The following is an 18,754-nucleotide window of genomic DNA, read 5'->3' on the forward strand; positions in this document are numbered from 1 at the left end:
GACCCTAGGTCCATCAAGTCCGGCGATCCGCACACGTGGAGGCCCCGCCAGGTGTACCCTGGCATAGTATTAGTCCCCATATCATTCTAAGCTTCTCATAAGAGATGCGCATCTAGCTTACCCTTACCTATGTCACCTTAAGCCACTTATAAGGAGGTGTACATCTAACTTACCCTTAAACCCTAGAACGGTGGATTCCGCAATTATCTCTTCTGGGAGAGCATTCCAGGTTTCCATCACTCGTTACGTGAAGCAGAACTTCCTGATATTTGTCCTGAACCTGTCCCCCCTTAGCTTTAGTCCATGTCCTCTTGTCCTTGTCACATTGGACATTGTAAAAAAAACAAACAAAAAACCCCAAAATGAAGCTAACCTCATGAGCCCAGCACTTCATACTGTTAATTCTTCTTTTAACCAGCGGGAAGACAGCAGCAAATAACCTCCTCCCTACACCCGCTACAGATATAAATAAATCTCTCTTCCAAAATAGGAGAACATCAAGTGACAGAAACTCAAACCTACAATCTAACACTCTACACTCCATTACCACAGCATGGGGAAGAAGACCAACACACACTAAGACTAAACCACACCGGCACACCAAATCACTTATATATCCAAACACAACCCACAACTATCACACAGAGATATCCACACTCAAATGCGCCTACTTAAGTATCAGAGCGCTAGGTCCAAAAACAGAGCTTATAAAAACCTAGATAACACAAGAAAACCTGGACTGTCTTTTCCTCACAGAAACCTGGCTAAACTTCGACTCAGACCCCAGAATAACTGAAGTCTGTCCACAAGGATACAAAATTACAGTGGTCTGCAGAGAAAAAAAAAAAGAGGCGGAGGCCTAGCCATCTTAATCAAACAAGATCTAACTCTTAATATAATTGAGAAAACATCTAACCTGTACATGGACCTTTTAGCTTGCCAACTCTCAAGCACCACACTAAAAGACACACTAAACTGCATGCTCTGCTACATAGCGCCGGGAAACTGGTCTTTAGCAAGAACCAAAGTGGAAGACTTCATATACCAAAACTCACTAATAGCAACCTACTCCTAGGAGACCTAAATCTACACCTAGATGATCAATCATCCAAACAAGTAGACAACTTTCTCTCATTTCTCAAAGCCTTATCCTTCCAAATGCTAAATCCACAAACAACTCATGAAAAAGGCCACCAACTTGATATTGCAGCCTTCATGACCCACCAACCATCCTTAACAGAAATTCATACATCTAACGGAACATGGTCCAGATCCATCTGGTCAGACCACTACACTTACACTTTCAACATCAACTGGACCAAAAACAACAACTCAAAAGACAATGTAGACGACTAGAGAGAAAATCGAACTCAGATCATACAAAATCCGCCTGGAAGAAAATCAACAAACAATACATATCACAATTAAAGGACAAGAGAAAAGCACACTACACCAACCTAATAGGCACTGAAACCCAAGACACCAAAAAACTATTCCAAATTCTAAAAACCCTAACCAACACCAAACCCTACCTGACCACTAACAATACTACCCCCCCCTCAGCCACTCTATTAGCAGAACACTTCCAAAATAAAATTACCAATGCAAGAGCTACCCTCAATGACACCTCTACCCATCCTAACAAATTCACAATTCTCCCTATAGATAGAGATTCTACTGCAGCAGATAGAATATGGTCTCAACATACAATGGCCTGAATTCAACAAATACTACAAAAAATACAGCTATGCATCCTGTGACCTCAACAACTGTCCACCATATCTCCTAAAAACATCCAGCACAAAATTACACGCTCTTCTTCTAAACTGGATACAAGTCTCGCTAATAAACGGCCACTACCCTACCAACCTCAGCGAAATCATCATCACCCCGATCCTCAAAGACTCCAAAGGACTGATAGACCAAACAGCCAAATACAGACCCATTGACTCTATTCCACTCTACATCAAAATAATAGAAGGACTAGTTGCCAAACTCCTCTCCAATTACCTAGAAAACCATAACATACTCCATCCAACACAATCCGGCTTCAGAAACAACTTCAGCACAGAAACACTACTAGGATCTCTCTTGGACACAGCCAGACAACATCTCAGCACAGGAAAAAAAATGATGCTCATACAACTAGACCTTACCGCTGCATTCGACTTGGTGGACCATAACATTCTACTACAAATCCTGGATACAATAGGTATCACAGATAAAGTATACACATGGTTTGAAGGATTCCTTAAATCAAGAACCTATAGAGTAAATCAGACAAACAAAAATCTGAACCTTGGTCAAACCCCTGCGGAGTTCCCCAAGGATCCCCTCTATCCCCGACTCTCTTCAATCTCTATACAGCCTCCCTCAGCTCTCACCTGGAAAAACAAGGCATAAACTCCTACAGCTATGCCGATGACATTACCATTCTCATACCCTTCGATCAACCTGAACTCTCCATGACGAACACAATATACCAAACACTAAAATCAATAGCAACCTGGATGAAAGATCACAAACTGAAATTGAACCAAGATAAAACGAAATTCATCCTCCTAGAAAACAACAAAATACCAACCATAACCAACATTGAAATCAACGCAATCAACTACCTCATACAAACCACCCTAAAACTGCTAGGAATAACTATCGACAAATGCTGCACCATGCAACCGCAAATCAATAAAACAATACAAAAGTCATTCTTAGTCATGAGAAATTTAAGACAAGTTCGGAAATTCTTCGAGAAAACTCTATTCCAGCTCATAGTTCAGTCCTTAATACTAGGCCTACTTGACTACTGTAATATCCTCTACCTCCCATGCCCTACAACCATAACAAAACAACTACAAACTATCCAAAACACAGCACGAAGACTCATCTACTCATTAAAGAAACATTATCACATTACAGAAGCATATTTCCAATCGCACTGGCTTCCGATCCCAGCAAGAATACAATTTAAATTCTACTGCCTACTATTTAAGAATTTATACGGAGACAGTCCAAACTACCTGAATAACCGCCCCATCCACAACACCGCAACCAGACATAGGAAAACTCACACCCCATTCTCATACCCCCTAATTAAGGAGGTCAAACGGAAAAAACTATATGATGGCCTCCTGGCCACTCAAGCAGCCAAACTAGACAACCAAATCGCCAATCTACTGACGGCATCCCTCGACTACAAGACTTTTAGAAAAGAAATAAAGACTATACTCTTTAAGAAAACTCTGAAAAAAGAAATAATACCGCAAGTCTCAAACTCCACCTCTCACTAAAGCCAATTACCCCAAACAAATAACCTTACCCATTTCTTACTCTTTTTGAAAATGACCAATTTTTTTTTTTTTTTTGTAAGTTCTTGTTGTAATACATCTTGGATAATTCTTTTGTAATCCGCCTTGAACTGCAAGGTAATGGCGGAATAGAAATCCCTAATGTAATGTAATGTAAATAGTTTTTTATCCTGTTAGATTTGGTCCCAGTGTAGCGAAAACCGTCAAAATATGATAGAGGTTTAGTATGACATGCACAGGCCACAAAGGAAGCAGCCGCTGCAGCTTGCACCCCTGTCACAGCAGAATCAAAAAGGCACTTCAAGACAAAATCCATCTAATGGTCCTAGACATCTGGTGGGACCACCCCTCCATCCGAGGGCAAGCAGTAGCGTTTGGGGACCTGAGCCACCACTGAATCCACCCACGGCAGGACTAGGCGCATGGAAAATCCCAAAGCCATGGGATACAATTTAGCCACGGCCCTAGCGTACTTCAGGGGACCCTCAAGGGCCCCCCAACCTACAAGAGCATTTCTGCTGAGTCCTCATGATTCGGAAATGCAGCAGAAAACGGGCACGTGGAACACAAGATCGTACACTCCGCTTGAACTGCAGTTGGAATCAAGTCCCAATGTCCGCAGGGATTCAGAGATAAAATCAGGAAGGCAACTGAACTTAGCCTGCGCACCATCTGATACTCTCCATCGTGAGAATCAGCGTTCTGGGAATCCCTGAGATCCTCTAGGCTAGTTACGCAGCAGGACTTGCCGAATCGCCATGCGACAGCAACTGCTTAGAAAGTGATGCAGGTACCACGACAATAGCGGGAAGTTGCTGCTGACGTTCAGGCATACCAGTAAGGATCAGATTGACATTCTGGAATCCAAAGGCTGTACAGACTGCCGCACCGCAATCTGAAAGGGAGACACAGGCAGAGCCTGCTTTCTCATGAAGGCCTGAGACAACATATCCACAATTTCCGGTGGAAAATAGTCCTCGGCGGCCTGAGCCGATCAGTGGGACTCAGATTTGAAATTGTCTGAAGATCGATGAGACTTTCCCTGGAACTGCGCCTGTGTTTATGCGAAAATGCCCTCCTCGCGCAATTGTAGCATCCTGGACACTGGAATCACAACTCTGGCGGCAACAGAGGAAAGCAGGTCCTCTCCAGAGGAGGAAAGTGTGGAATCCACACACCAGATACGCCCCTGATGGGCTGCAGCACACAAAATACGCGGCTGCACAACCACAAGCCATCCGTCAGATTTATGTCATGAATCCATGCCATCCTGTCCTGAGGTGGCCATCTGTGAAGTTTGGAGCAAAAACGAAGCTTCTAAGTCCAAAAAATATAGTTTTAAAAAAACCTTAAAGAAAATCCAAGATGGCTGCCGCAGGTGCAGATTTTGACATAAAAACGGCCGTTAAAAATGCAGGAAAACGCTAAAAACGGTGATTTTAGGATTTTACAGGTGGGGGGACCAGGGCATGTAGGGAAACCCCCTAAAACCCCGATTTGAGGACCCCCAAAATCGGCAAACTCTGTGACTCACAGACCCCAAAGATACATGTGCTTCAATGCATTTCAAGTTTCAAATTTATTAGCTTTTTAATATACCGACCATCAACAAATATCTGGCCGGTTAACAATAAAATATTAAAAGGGTAAGAAAGAAGAAAAATAAGATAATAGATATTTAGAAATAAATAGAGTGAACATTAATGACATTAACTAGACAAACTTGAAAGTGAGGGTGAAAGGGAAAGGAGGGGGGGAAGTTACATATTTGAGAAGAAAAGGAGAAAGTGGGAATGGGATAAAACATATAGGGTAGGGTCGCTTTGTTAAAGCGGTTGGTTGCTTAAAAGAGAAAAAGAAGTAATAAAAAAAAAAAAAAAGGAAAACAGAAGGTAACTCTAAACACAACCGAATGCGTCACGAAATAAAAAAGTCTTTAGGCTTATCTTGAATTTGTCTAGATGTTGTTCATCGCGGAGTTGCTGTGGCAGAGAGTTCCACAACGTTGGGGCAGCTACTGCAAAATTTATTTTCCAGGTGTAATAGAAGTCTTTTATGGAGGGAATTTCAATGCCAGCCAGCATTACACAGTGCAAGCATAGGGAGATCATACCTCAGGAGCTGATTAAACAGGAATTTCAGATCTTCTGGCTGCCTCAACTTCCCTGCCACCTCAGATCACGACCATCATGACCCCTTAGGGAAATCAGGGAAGACATGCGGCGCGGTTCCGATCCTGGCATACCTCCTCGGAACTGCAGCAGCCTGTGTTCTACCCCTTTGCGGACGAACCAGGGGAGAGATGGCTCCCAAACCTGGAGACCCGATTCAATCTGCAGGCTGTCCAGAGGGCTTACTGCAGTTTCAGGCTTACAGAGCACCCTCCAGAAGCAGACAAACGTTAACATGTCTGCGATCTCCCGCCGAAGGATCACTCACACGGAGTTGATCCGCAGCATGTGGGCAAATGCACAAAAAATAAAAAAATAAAAATAAGAGTAGAAAGTGAAAACAAATCACGAGCAGAATTAACTGTGAAACCAAGCAGTGAAACTGCAGGAATAAACTGAAGCAAGATAGGAAGCTCCTGGGCAGGTAGCCCAAAGGGGAGGGATCTTTTAGTTGCCCTGCAGCTGAAGCTAATAGAGATACAAGATCCCATCCGTTCAACATCCCGAGAGCTTGTACAAGAAATAATGTTAACTGTCTTATCCTTACTGACTGATGGAAAATATGCATGTGTTTGAGGCTTACTGTATCTCTTGAGAGCTAATTTGGTTACTTCTGGAGGGGAATATGGATGTGGTTGAATCTTGCAGTTGTCTGTACATAACATTTCATCTTATATATAGGGAATCCTAAGTGCATGTTCATGTCATGTTCCAGTAGGAGAGGTTGGAAACATACTACTGCAAACTCTTTTAATACAACCAACTATGTTAGGAAGCCAAGTGTGGTGGTCCTAAATGCTCTTTAGACCTGCAAATTAAATGGTTTCAGTCAAATGAAAATATAGGCAGTCCCCAGTTTAAGAACGAGCGACTTATGCCAAACTCGTACTTACAAACTGGGGTACTGCCTCTCCCTTCCTTTGCCAACGTGCCCCTTCTTCCTCCCTTCCAGTCCAAATGCAACCCTCCTCCTCCTTTCCATGTTCCAACACGCCCTTCGTCCTTTCACATCCAAATTTGAGTCTCCCGCGGGTGTTTACCTCCCCTGGCAGACTCCCTCCTTCCCAGCCGCACTTCTTTTGGCAAAGCCGCGAGCGGTGGCTTCTGCATATGGTCAGTTGGTCTTCGCAAAGCCATGATCGGCGGCTCATGCACACTGTCCACTGACCCGAAAATCTTCCCTCTGATGTCCTTCAGCCGATTGCGGCTTTGCGAAGACCAGCGGACCAGAGGAGGTAAATGGGGGAGGCACGAATTTGGAACATGGAACGGAAGGGGGGACACGAGGGGCGTGTTGGGACATGGAAGGGAGGAGGGGGGTCCCCCATTGGGACAGGAAGAGAAGAAGAGGGACTGCATAGGAAGGAAGAAGCAGGGTTGCGTTGGGACACAGAAGGAAGTGAGGGGGCATAAACTTTGGACAAAGGATGGAATAAAGGAGGGAGGGAGCACGTGGGACACAGAATGTTGAGGGAGGGGTGCATGAACTTGGGACATAGGATGGAAAATGGAGGAAATGAGGGAAAAAGATGCTGAGGTGGGGAGGGAATAGAAAGGGAGAATTGTTGGGCATAGGTGTCTGAGTGAGAAGGAAAGAGAGATGGTGCACATGGGAAAATGAAGAAAGCAAGTGAATTGTTGGGCATAGGGAGGGAGAAAGAAATATTAAACATGGTGGTGGGAGAGGCATGAGGTACAGATGCATGGGGAAGAGAGAGATGAGAGGGAAAAATGTTGGATGTGGTGGTGGAGAGGGAACAGTGGGACTGATGAAGAACAAAAATAAGTGTAAACCTTCTATCTTTTCTTTCTATTTAAACTACAGTACTTTATTTTGAGGACTATTTCTTTAATGTTTAATGACTTTATAGACTGTGTACCGTACAGGATCCAAGTTACATACAAATTCAGCTTAAGAATGGTTTATAAAACAGAACTTCTTAACTCGGGGACTGCCTGTATTTCTAATTATATATATATATATTTTTTTTTTGGGGGGGGGGGAGGGGGTATGATTTAAACATTCCATACCAGAAAAGCAAACAGAGAATTAAAAAGAAAAAAAAAAAGGAAATGCAATATTTTCTCTCACAAGTTATACAGCTCCCCCAAACATAACCATTTCATCAACTACTAAGTAGTAGATTTAAAACAAACCGGAGAAAATATTTCTTCACACAACGTATAATTAAACTCTGGAATTTGTTACCGGAGAATGTGGTGAAATCAGTTAGCTTAGCAGGTTTAAAAAAGGTTTGGATAATTTTCCATAAGAGAAGTCCATAAGCCATTATTGAGATGGCTTAGGGAAATCCACTGCTTATTCCTAGGAAAAGCAGCATAAAATCTGTTTTACTTCTAGGGATCTAGCTAGGTACTTGGAACCTGGGTTGGCCACTGTTGGAAACAGGATACTGGGCTTGATGGACCTTTGATCTGTCCCAGTTTGGCAATTCTTATGTTTCAGATACTTAATAAGTATTTACTGGTGGGAAATCCAGGCACCTCTATGACCAATTAGCATGTACAGTAGACTCTTAACTGGAACTCAAGCAACCAGCAAAAAAAAAAAAAAATCTAAGAAATACTGTAATACTTTAAATAAAAATGAAAATAACATCAATTTTTGGCAGAAATTTAAGAATAAACTTGGCATGCCACACCTGAGTATCACATGTCTGGTAGCTTGTCTGGAACAGTTTATGATATGACATAATATGGGATATACTATTAGTTAGGCCTATTTTTAATAGTAACTCTATGGGTGCCGGTTAACTGAGAGTCTTCTGTATCCATTTATAAACCAAGAAATTGCAAAGTACCTTTTGTCTCTTCTTTGGCCTTCTGAGTTGCTAGGTCTGCCAGCCAGTGTAGAGCAGATGATGGAGCTGAGTCTGAACAAAGAGTTCGGATGGTCTTTGCTTCATTGTTTGCCTCCATCTTTCCAGTATCCTCTAATCTGCCATCTCCTGTCTCAGAAGTGTTACCTGTGCTTAGAAATCCTGTTTCTGCTCCACTGCAGGAGGCAGCACCACTGAAAGTCTCATTTGCAGAAGCTGACATACTGGGATTTCCACTGGGCAGCTGAAATAAATCACAGTTTAGCAACCTGCACCCTCAGAATCAGCAGTTATCATAATAATGAACATTACACTCCTGGGGGGATTTTGCACAAAATAATTTAAAAATTATGTGCATATTTGAAAATTTGCAAAATTCTACATTTTATTTGTAATTTTCTTGTGAAGAATTCCCCAATTATAAAGGCTGGAATCTTCTCCTGAGATTAAATACCTTCCTTTCAAAGCAACGCCACCAAAGCTATTTCCCATATGCCTTCCTGCAAACCTCCACCCCATTCCTATGAACATAAGAACTTAAGCCTTATTGGGTCAGACCAATGGTCCATCAAGCCCAGAAGCCTGTTCTCACAGTGGCAAATCCAGCTCCCTAGTACCTGGCCAAAACCCAAGGAGCAGCAATATTCCATTCTACCGATCCAGGGAAAGCAGTGGCTTCCCCATGTCTTTCTTAATAACAGACTATGGACTTTTCCTCCAGGAAATTGTCCAAACCTTTTTTAAAACCAGCTTCGCTATCCACAATTAACCACAACCTCCACCAACCCTACACTCCATCCAGCTTTTTTCCAGCCCCTTCACACACATCCCATCAACTTTTCCAGCCCCCCTAAAGACCACATCCACATTTTTTTACCCCCACCCCCATGCCTGCTATAGCTATGTTTTTTCAGGCCCCCAACTCCCTCCTTCCTTCCATTACTGCACACTCATGACTCCAGCACACAGTTTCACACAAGTCTGCTTTATACTCCTTTGGTGTCCCAGGCACAACTGTTCCTTTTAGCTATATGGGCCTCTGTACAGCCACGTGGCTTAAAAGAACTGCTGGAGATCAAGGTGGAAGGAGGAAGCAGCCTGACCTGTGACTGTGCAGGTTCTCCTCTTGTCATATTTGAGTGATGAGTGTGCAGAAAGGAGGGAGGTATCTAGAATATGAATATCTGTGTGGCTCTGCACTGCAAAAGCAAACAACAGCAGATAAAAGTTATTTTATCTACACTAGATGTTTTCCTTAGATAGTAGAACAAAAAGGTAGGTGGATCTTATCAGATGGAGCTGCTGAAGAACAGCACTTAAAAGAACATACAATCTTCATTATTGTCATGGTATGTGTGAAACAAACCAAACCAAAGGCTTTTCTGAGCATGTGCATTAGTTCCTTATATACAAACAGAAGAATTAACTAAAATGGAGGAGTGCAGATATATGTAGCTAATAATCTTGCGGTCTTTGGAGAATGTCTATTATAGGTCATGACTGCATTTGAAATTCATTCAGTTCATTCAATTTTCTAGACTGTTTTCCCAAGGGAGCTCAGAACGGTTTATATGAATTTATTCAGGTACTCAAGCATTTTCCCTGTCTGTCCAGGTGGGCTCACAATCTATCTAATGTACCTGGGGCAATGGGGCGATTAAGTGGCTTGCCCAAGGTCACAAGGAGCAGCATGGGTTTGAACTCACAACCTCAGGGTTCTGAGGCTGTAGCTTTAACCACTGCGCCACACTCTCCCCTCTGATGAAGACTAGCTACTGCAGAATTCATTTGTATGGATTCAAGATGTGCTTTTGACCCCTCAGTTATCCAAATAGGGAACCCACTGCTTGCACAAAAATGTTTTAATTGTAAAATATTTGGCACCAGTATAGCTTCTAATACAGAGTGACGATTGTAGGGGGTTGTATTTGATTTAAAAAAAAACTAACCTTCCATAACCATATAAGTTCTGTAATTAAATCATGTTTTTTCAAACTGTGACTGATTCGCTCAATCTCTAAATTCTTAGAATCAAAATCCATTAACATTCTGGTACATTCATTAATCATTGCAAAATTAGATTACTGTAATAGCTTATTTACAGGAGTACCCCAGAAAGAATTAAAACGTTTACAAATAATTCAAAATGCCGCAATAAAATTAATAATAAAATCTAGAAAACACGACCATGTTACTCCCCTACTTCGAAATGCCCATTGGCTGCCAATTAATCAAAGAATTTCTTACAAAATCTCTCTCATAACACTTAAAACAATTCATTCTAAACTGGCCCAATTTATTGATAAATATCTTATCCCGTATGACCCACTTCGCAGTCTTAGATCATCTAATCGTAAATTGCTGACGGTCCCCTCCCTTCATATAATAGGAACCAAAAGGCAAGACATTTTCTCAGTCGTAGCCCCTCAACTTTGGAATACCCTACCAGCTCTTGTTAGAGAAGCAGCTAATCTCAAACGTTTCAAAAGCCTACTCAAGAGTCATTTATTTAAAGAAGCTTTTAACATTCGATTTAAATTTTACAGTATCCTTTTTAACTCTCTTAAGGAATTAAGCAGCAATGAGCCCTTTCTTTTTGTTTTTTTTCCTTATTTGTCTTTCGTTCCTATCCAAATTGTATTTCTAACCCTATTTCCTTTTGTCTCCCGTCTGTCTGTCTCGTTTATCCCTTTTTAATGTGCCAATTATTAGTTGATGTTTCTTTGTAATTGCTTTCTTTTTGTAAGTACTAATGGTATAGTTAGTGGCATTTTTATTATGTTCATGCTCTTTTTTTATATATATATTGTAAACTCGCTTAGAAATTAGATAAGAGATTAAATTAAATTTTAATAAAACCTTGAAACCTTGTCAGTGTTTGACAATTCTGCCCCTTCATATTGGGAATAGGTGCTAAAAAAAAATCAGAATAGTAGCCATCAGCCAGAGCACAATTAATAAACTAAGGCTAGGATTCTCAAAAACCCACATTAAAAAGCAACAGTCTGCTAATGTAACCGTTTTGATAGCGAATCTAAAATACCGAGACATTCTCAAAAAATCGCACATGCAAATGAGGCGGCAGATAGTATCAAAAATTTGCTAAATTTGCAAGTGCCCATCGCTGCTGCAACCACCCTGCAGCAGATGTCCACTCTCTCCTGCTGCCCTAAAATCCCCGCCGTGACCAGCCCTTGCAACAGGGGATGCTCACTTTCTCCTGCTGCACTAAAATCCCTGCCACCACCACCTTGCCCTCATGGCCCCACCCCCCCCGCAGCAGGAGAGACGCCCACTCTCTCCTGCTGCACTAAAATCCTCCCTCCTTGTGACCCAACTGCCCGCCCCAGGAAGGGTCCTAAGGCTCTGACTGGCCCGGACACCCCATAGGAGGGACCTTAGGCACCCAGGCCAATCAGAGCCTTAGAACCCTTCCCAATGCATCCAGGGAGGGGCCTGAGGCTCTGATTGGCCCAAGTTGTTTAAGGCCCCTTCTATAGAAGCCTTTGCAAAAGGCTGCAAAGGCTGGTTTCGGTGGGGATTTTAGGGCAGCAGGAGAGAGTAGGCATCTCTCCTGCTGCAAGGGGGGATGTCATTGCTGTTCCGGGGGGAGGGGGGGAGAGTGTTGTGTTCACCGCCGCTGCAAGGAAGGGGTGTTGTGATGCAGCAGAGAGAATGGGCATCTCGCCCGCTGCATCACAACACAGGGACTTTCTAGCAGTCTCTGATACTGACTGGCACCCCTGGACCAGTCACTTATTTTTGTCGCCAAAAGCTGATGCTACTTTTTGAAAATATCTTGGCATTTTTTAAGAATCCACCTGAGGGCTCATTTCAATGCAGAAGAGCCCATTTGCATATCAGTGTTGGAAACTGCTAGAAACCTTGCTAAAGACAGAGATAATCCCTTTTGATAATTCGCCGTTAAACTGCGTACAGGCTAAACCGCTGGAAAACAGTTTAGCGACAGCTTTAAAGTTTTGAGAACCTGGGCCTAAGTTAATCAACTTAGTACTTTCTTATGTAGTTCTCTTAATAAAAGTACAAGTATCCAGAGAACAATAAGAACATGATTCATTTATTTATTTTAAAAATTTATATAACGCATACAACCTACACAGTTTTCAGAACTTTGCCCCTTCTCCTGAAGCATATATAAATTTGAACTTTCCTAGCTATCAAACCTTTTCTCAAAATTACCCTATACCATAAAAATAGACTACCCCATATAGAAAATTCTTCCCTATAGCAGTGTAAGTAAAGGCGGTGACTGATGCCTTGGAAAAACATCCATACAAATGTTTTAAATGAGAAAAAAAAAATCAATTTATGTGCAAGGAAGGAGGTGACCTGTCAGGAGAAAATAAACACAAAAACCAGCCCTTATATAAATTCTCTCCCAGAGTATTTGCAGCTTACACTTCTGTGGTAAATGCATAGAGTGGAAGGTTTCTCTATCCTCTGGGCCTCCCTGACTGATCTGTGCAATGGGTTTTTGTTCTGCCTTGACCATGCTCTCCCTGCTCTGTTCCTACTATGTTATCTCTTCCTTCCTCTATGGCTCACCTTTTAATGTGACTGTGAGGGAGTGTTGTTAAGGGGAAAAGGTAATTTCCTATAGACTCCCTCACACCTGGCAATATTATGAGATATCAACCCTCCCTTGTCCCCCACTTTTCCACATTCACTTTCCATACCACTACATACCTAATGGGTGTGTTCACGAACACCCTAATCCCGCTTCCCTCTACAAGAAAACAAAAACCACTTCAAAGTCTGCAAAAACTTCTAGGATGCTTATCTAGTTCTGACCAATTGTAGCACAAAACAACAGTGAATATAAACAGTCAAATGAGCTACTAAACTAAGCACCAGTGGTGTCTTACTATCCCAACTATTGATACAGCAGTTTTAGCTTACTAGTCTCACTGCTCCATCCTCTCCCTAAAAATTTCCTGTGGTCCAGTTGCTTTTCCAGTCTAGATCAGTGTTTCTCAACACATGGGACGTGTACCCCTAGTGGAGCCGCTTGTTTGTGTATGGGGGGGATGCAGCATGGATCTCCCATTCCCTTTCCTACAGTGGCATGCCTCTCTCCATTGAAGCTGACCAGGAAGGTTTCTCTCTGATGTGGCCCCACATTCTAGGCAACACCAAGCTAACTCCAATGATGAAGAGCCCTCTGTCTTCTGACACTCTTCCACTGCCTGTCAGGGAGTCCAGAGTCTATACAAGGTCTTGCACTGGCAGTAGCTTAACTGATAAAGAGCCTTCGAGTCTATCCGCTTGTGAAGCCCTGTTGGTACCACCCCTCTGACACAAACATGTCAAAGTGGGTAGAGCCGACAGGGCCTTCATGAGCGCATGGATGTGAAGGCTCTTCATTGAAGTTAGTGCTGGGCCTCATTTGGACTCCAGATTCCGGGTCAGGCAGTGGTAGTGCGGAAGAAGGAGGAAGGTTAGAAGAGGAGAAATGCTGGACTTGCCGTGAGGGAGGGGGGAGAAGAGAGGGAGCGATGTTGGACTGAGGGATGTGGGGAAATGGAAAGAATTGGTAAGGCTGGCTGGTTGGATAGGTATGGAGAAATGCTGAACATGGATGGAGGAGAAGGGGAGAAGGAATATGTTTCTTATGGGATGGAGACGAAGGGAAGAAAGAGGAGGAAATGCACATGGATGAGGGTAGGGAATGGGAACTGAAGAGAAAGGTAAGATATCCACATGGATGAAGAAGAAGAGAGAGGAAGGAGGTGCACATGGATAAAGTGGAATGGAAGGCAATACAGAGAGGATATGCACATGGTTGGAAGGGAAAAGGAAGAGGGGAAAACATGCATGTGGATGGAGGAAGGGAGGGGCATGAACTTGGGACACAGAAGGGAGGGAATAGAAAGGGAGAATTGTTGGGCATGAGTGTGTGAGTGAGAGGGAAAAAGATGGTGCACACGGGGAAAGGAAAGAGGAAAATTGATGGGCAGAGAGAGAGAAGAATAAGGTAGAGATGCATTGGGAAGAGAAATGTTGGATATGGTCGTGGAGAGGGAACAGTGGGACAGATTGAAAGGGATGCAAGGGGGAGAAATGTTGGCCATAGTAGTGAAGTGAATGGAGGGAACGATGGTGGCTTGTGCTGGAGAGGAATGATAGAAGGAGACATGTTGGGCATGGCACTGGTGGGCAGTGGTAAACAATGCTGCACATGATCCGGGGTATGAGAGAGGGAGAAATGTTTGATGTGGTAGTATAGGGGGTGGGAGAGATGCACACTGGATCTCTCTCTCTCTCTCTCTCTCCCTACTCCCTTTGCAGCAAGGGAGGGAATGAGAAAAAGACAGATGGAGAATGAGAGAGAGAGGGAGACATGTTGCCAATGGGGGTGGAGGAGAGAGGAAGAAAAGCTGGACTCATGGAGGGATAGAGAGAAATGTTGGTTGGGGAAGAGAATGAGGTCCAGAGGAGAGGAAGTATGCAGGAGGCAGAAAGAAAGAAATGTTGGCTGCACAGTCAGAGGGAAGTGCAGTCACAGGGAAGTCACAGTCAGAAAGAAGTGTAACCAGAGACTAAAAAAAAAAAATCACCAGACAACAAAGACAGGGAAAATGATTTTATTTTCAATTTAGTGATCGAAATGTGTCAGTTTTGAGGATTTATATCTGCTGTCTATATTTTGCACTATATTTGTCTATTTTTCTATAGTTAAAGTCATCTGCCTTGACCTTTTTGAAACCCCCCCCCGATTATAAATAACAACATTTTCTCTGTGTATAGTGTGCTTTGTGTTTTTTAATTTTGTGGTTACCTCTTCACCCTGCCCACCTTACATTTGTCCCCTCTTATTTAACCTGTTCCCCGCACACGCATATTTATTCTATCTGTACTCGCTGATTGTAACTATTCGCTGATTCTTTGTTGTATCTGTATTCACTGATTGTAACTATTCGCCGATTGTCCAGCCCTTCTTTGTTGTGAACCGCCTTGAACTTCTACGGCTTTGGTGGTATAAAAGAAATAAAATAATAATAATATTATTATTATGGGGGTGGGTTCAGAGGCAGAGAGCTTGAGCAGGTCTGAGGCGGAGCTTGGGCAGGGGATATTTGGTTATTTGTTAGACTTAGGGGGTACTTGGCTTGAAGAAGTTGAGAAACACTGGTCTAGATGATACAATAGCAAACATAGGCTCTTGTAACCAGTACCTTTACTGCGCATAGCAGGGTTCAAGTTCCCAGGCTGATTAAGCTCTGCTGCCATGCTCTTAGCTGTTAGTAGTATTACAAGGAGGATGACAAAATTCACATCATGCTCCCAGGGGCATTTCTACAGTTCAGCAGAAGAGAATGCCAGTATATATCCATTTATCCATTAGTGCTGAACATAATAGCCACCAAGACTGTCTCAAGCACCATTCTCAAGCACCATCAATGAGAGAAAAAAAATGGGAGGGGTATTTTCCTGAGTTACCCCAACAATCAGATGTCCATAGTGTACTTTATCCGTAGATCACAGGGAACCTCCAGTAGCCATATTCAAAATCCAGTGTACTCATCTGCCAGAGTGAGAGGGCAGTGGTGGGAGAGGGAGGAAGTGGTTCAGAATGTTCTTAGCATTCCCACCTGGCTCATGAAGTCTACAGTGATGGTCTCCCTGTGCTCAGCTGGAATGTAGTTTCCAAACTGGTCCAGGAACCAGTGTCTGGCAATTCCTTGTCCATCCTAATGAGGTACCGTGACCCCAGGAATGGGAATGGGACTTGGACCTGCACAAGTATTTTCAGATGAGTCTACTTTCATACAGCCTTTTTAATAGGCTGCAAGGAAGGATAGCTCAAATTAACCAGAGAGAACTGGTAAAGGAGTCACCAAGCCTAACCAGCCCAGAATCTGCAGTGTACTGTCACCATCTGCTGGAGACAAAAAAAAAAATACTATCCATCTCTGACTGCATAATACCTTTATAGGGTAAATCACATGGGACTATTTGATGTCTCCATCTCCATCTGCTGATTGGCAGACACAACATCCACAAGTTTTGGTCTGGTCTAGCAAGAATGATAAGGAAAGAATCTACCTGTTGATGTTGAGCATGAACACACGAATTGTCGTGAGACTATAATTAGGGTTGTAAGGCATATAAAATTTAACATCTAACTCAGAGGTAGGTCTGGTTATTCTAGTTATTAAATTTTCAATTCGCACACCTGAGAAAGCCCATTGGTCACTGCTGGTCTCAGAACTGTCTTGTTTTGTCGATTAATACATGGGCAATTGGCTTTTATGCCCCATTTCCCTCGGGCCGCATGCACCATATCTCCAATGGTATATAAAGCTATAAAAGAAATTTTAAAAAAGGAAAAAAATAAAGGACAAGTCATTTTGTTTCACTGGATTATTTTAGTAATTTAAAGTTTTATTAGGAAACAGATTAACAAATATAACAAACTTTTCTATATATTGTGATAAGGCACTGGTATGTCCCAGGAAAAAGCAGCAAGCCAAACCATATCATTTCTCCTTTTAAATCAGTGAAAATTAGAAACTGGGGATATTGCATCAAGAAGAAGAAATTAGGTCCTTACCTGCTAATTTTCTTTCTTTTAGTCCCTCCAGACTGGGTTTACGCTTCTCTGCCAGCAGGTGGAGACAGAGACACTAACTTTTGGCTACAGTACATGTGGGCTATGCAGTCGCTATTACAATCAGTCTTAATGAATAGCCAAGCAGAAAACTAGACTGAACACAATAACATCCCAACTCCCCACTTACAAGGAGAAGACAGAGTAAACTAGCTAAACCAGCCAAACCAAATGCCACTGCTTTATTAAACTCCCCAATCAAAACAACCAATTTCTGCAGAAAAACCCGTACTCTTTGCACCAACACCGAACAAAATCTGTGGGATCTGTGGCAGTCTGGAGGGACTAAAAGAAAGAAAGTTAGCAGGTAAGGACCTAATTTCTCCTTCTTTAGCGTCCTTTCAGACCGGCACAGAAACGGATGGGATGTACCAAAGCAGTATTCAGCATGGGTGGGACCCCCAAAGGGCCACCACAAGAACACGCTCATCAAACACCACTCCCGACACACCTGAACATCCACATGGTAGTGTCAAACAAAGGAATGGAGAGAAGACTAAACCGCAGCTTTACAGATATCCACCAGAGGTACAAGAGAAGATCCAGTCCACGAATCTGCTTGACCCCAAGTGCAATGAGCTTTGAGAAATTCTGGAACAGGATTCTTTTGGAGAAGGTACGCTGAAGCGATAGCCTCCTTGATCCAGCAAGCAATGGTAGCCTTGGAAGCACCATCCCCCTTACGAGGACCCGCTAAGAGGACAAAAAGATGATCTGACTTACGGAACTCCTGAGTCCGCTGAACATAACAGCGAAGGATCCTACGGATATCCAACTTGTGCAACTGTCTCTGCTCCAACAAGCCCTCCCGATTACCCAAGACCGGGAGGACCACAGACTGGTTGACATAAAATGGCGAGACCACCTTCAGAAGAAAGGAGGGAACTGGCTGTAGCTCAACCCGCTCCCTAGAGAACTCCAGGAAGGGAGGCCTACTCAAAAAGGCCTGCAGCTCTGAAACATGTCTCGCGGATGTAATGGCCACCAAGAAAACACACTTAAGAATAAGGTCCTTCAACGTACGTCAAGAAGCTCAAACAGAGGACGAACGACCATGGAAAGAACTAGATTGAGATCCCAGGTAGAGAATGACACGGTAGTTGTTACACACCGAAACGGGGAGAGAAAAATTAGTGGTCGCTACGGGGACAAGGCCATGGAGCGGTGAATAGTCTTGTCTCCGCAGTGAAGCCAGCACAGATCACGTGGTCCAGCATCTCTACCCGATCGCCACAGCCCACGTACTGCCATCTCCCTCCCTCCACCTCACCTTAAATGCAGAGTCTGACTTTAATTCTTCTTCTCCCAGCCACACACTTTCAATAAACCGCGCGTGCGCGGCTGCTTGAATTGTTGAATCTTCTCCTCTGATGCAATCAGAAACAGGAAGTTGGGTCAGAGAAGAAGATTCAACAGCTCAAGCAGCCGCATGCATGGCTTATCAAAAGTGTGCGGCTGGGAGAAGAAGAATTAAAGTCAGACTTGGAACCTAAGGTGATGTGGAGGGAGGAAGATGGCAAGATGTGGTGATCAGGCGGGAGGGGGGCTTCTGGACCGCACATGTTCCCTCACACTAGGAAAGAGGGAGTGAAAGGGAAATAGAGATCCTGGGCCAAGGGGATGAAGAGGGAGAGAAATATTAATCCCACAGACAGGAAAGAACGGGGAGGACAGGCAGGTGAGCCAGATGCTGGAAGCAGGGGGAGGGAAGAAAGAGGGAAAGAAGCTAGATGGGGTTGGAGAGAAGAGACACATTGGTGTGGAAGAGAAGGGAAATCTGGGCACAGGAAGGTAACAGAGGGG

The 18,754-nt window shown here is 43.3% G+C and overlaps 1 protein-coding gene across 2 annotated transcripts in view; it reads right to left on the minus strand.

Annotated features, from left to right (window-relative positions):
- The window catches only part of KDM3B (lysine demethylase 3B), a 266,148-nt gene that overhangs the window by 95,474 nt on the left and 151,920 nt on the right, over nucleotides 1-18,754 (minus strand). For both annotated transcript variants that reach the window (XM_033927119.1, XM_033927118.1), the window contains 2 exons: nucleotides 16,517-16,644; nucleotides 8,302-8,563 (listed from right to left, as the gene is read on the minus strand). In XM_033927119.1, the coding sequence (XP_033783010.1) occupies nucleotides 8,302-8,563; nucleotides 16,517-16,644 (390 nt within the window). The remainder of the gene's footprint in view (nucleotides 1-8,301; nucleotides 8,564-16,516; nucleotides 16,645-18,754) is intronic.

Source organism: Geotrypetes seraphini, chromosome 18 (genome assembly GCF_902459505.1).
Source record: "Geotrypetes seraphini chromosome 18, aGeoSer1.1, whole genome shotgun sequence".
NCBI lineage: Eukaryota > Metazoa > Chordata > Amphibia > Gymnophiona > Dermophiidae > Geotrypetes > Geotrypetes seraphini.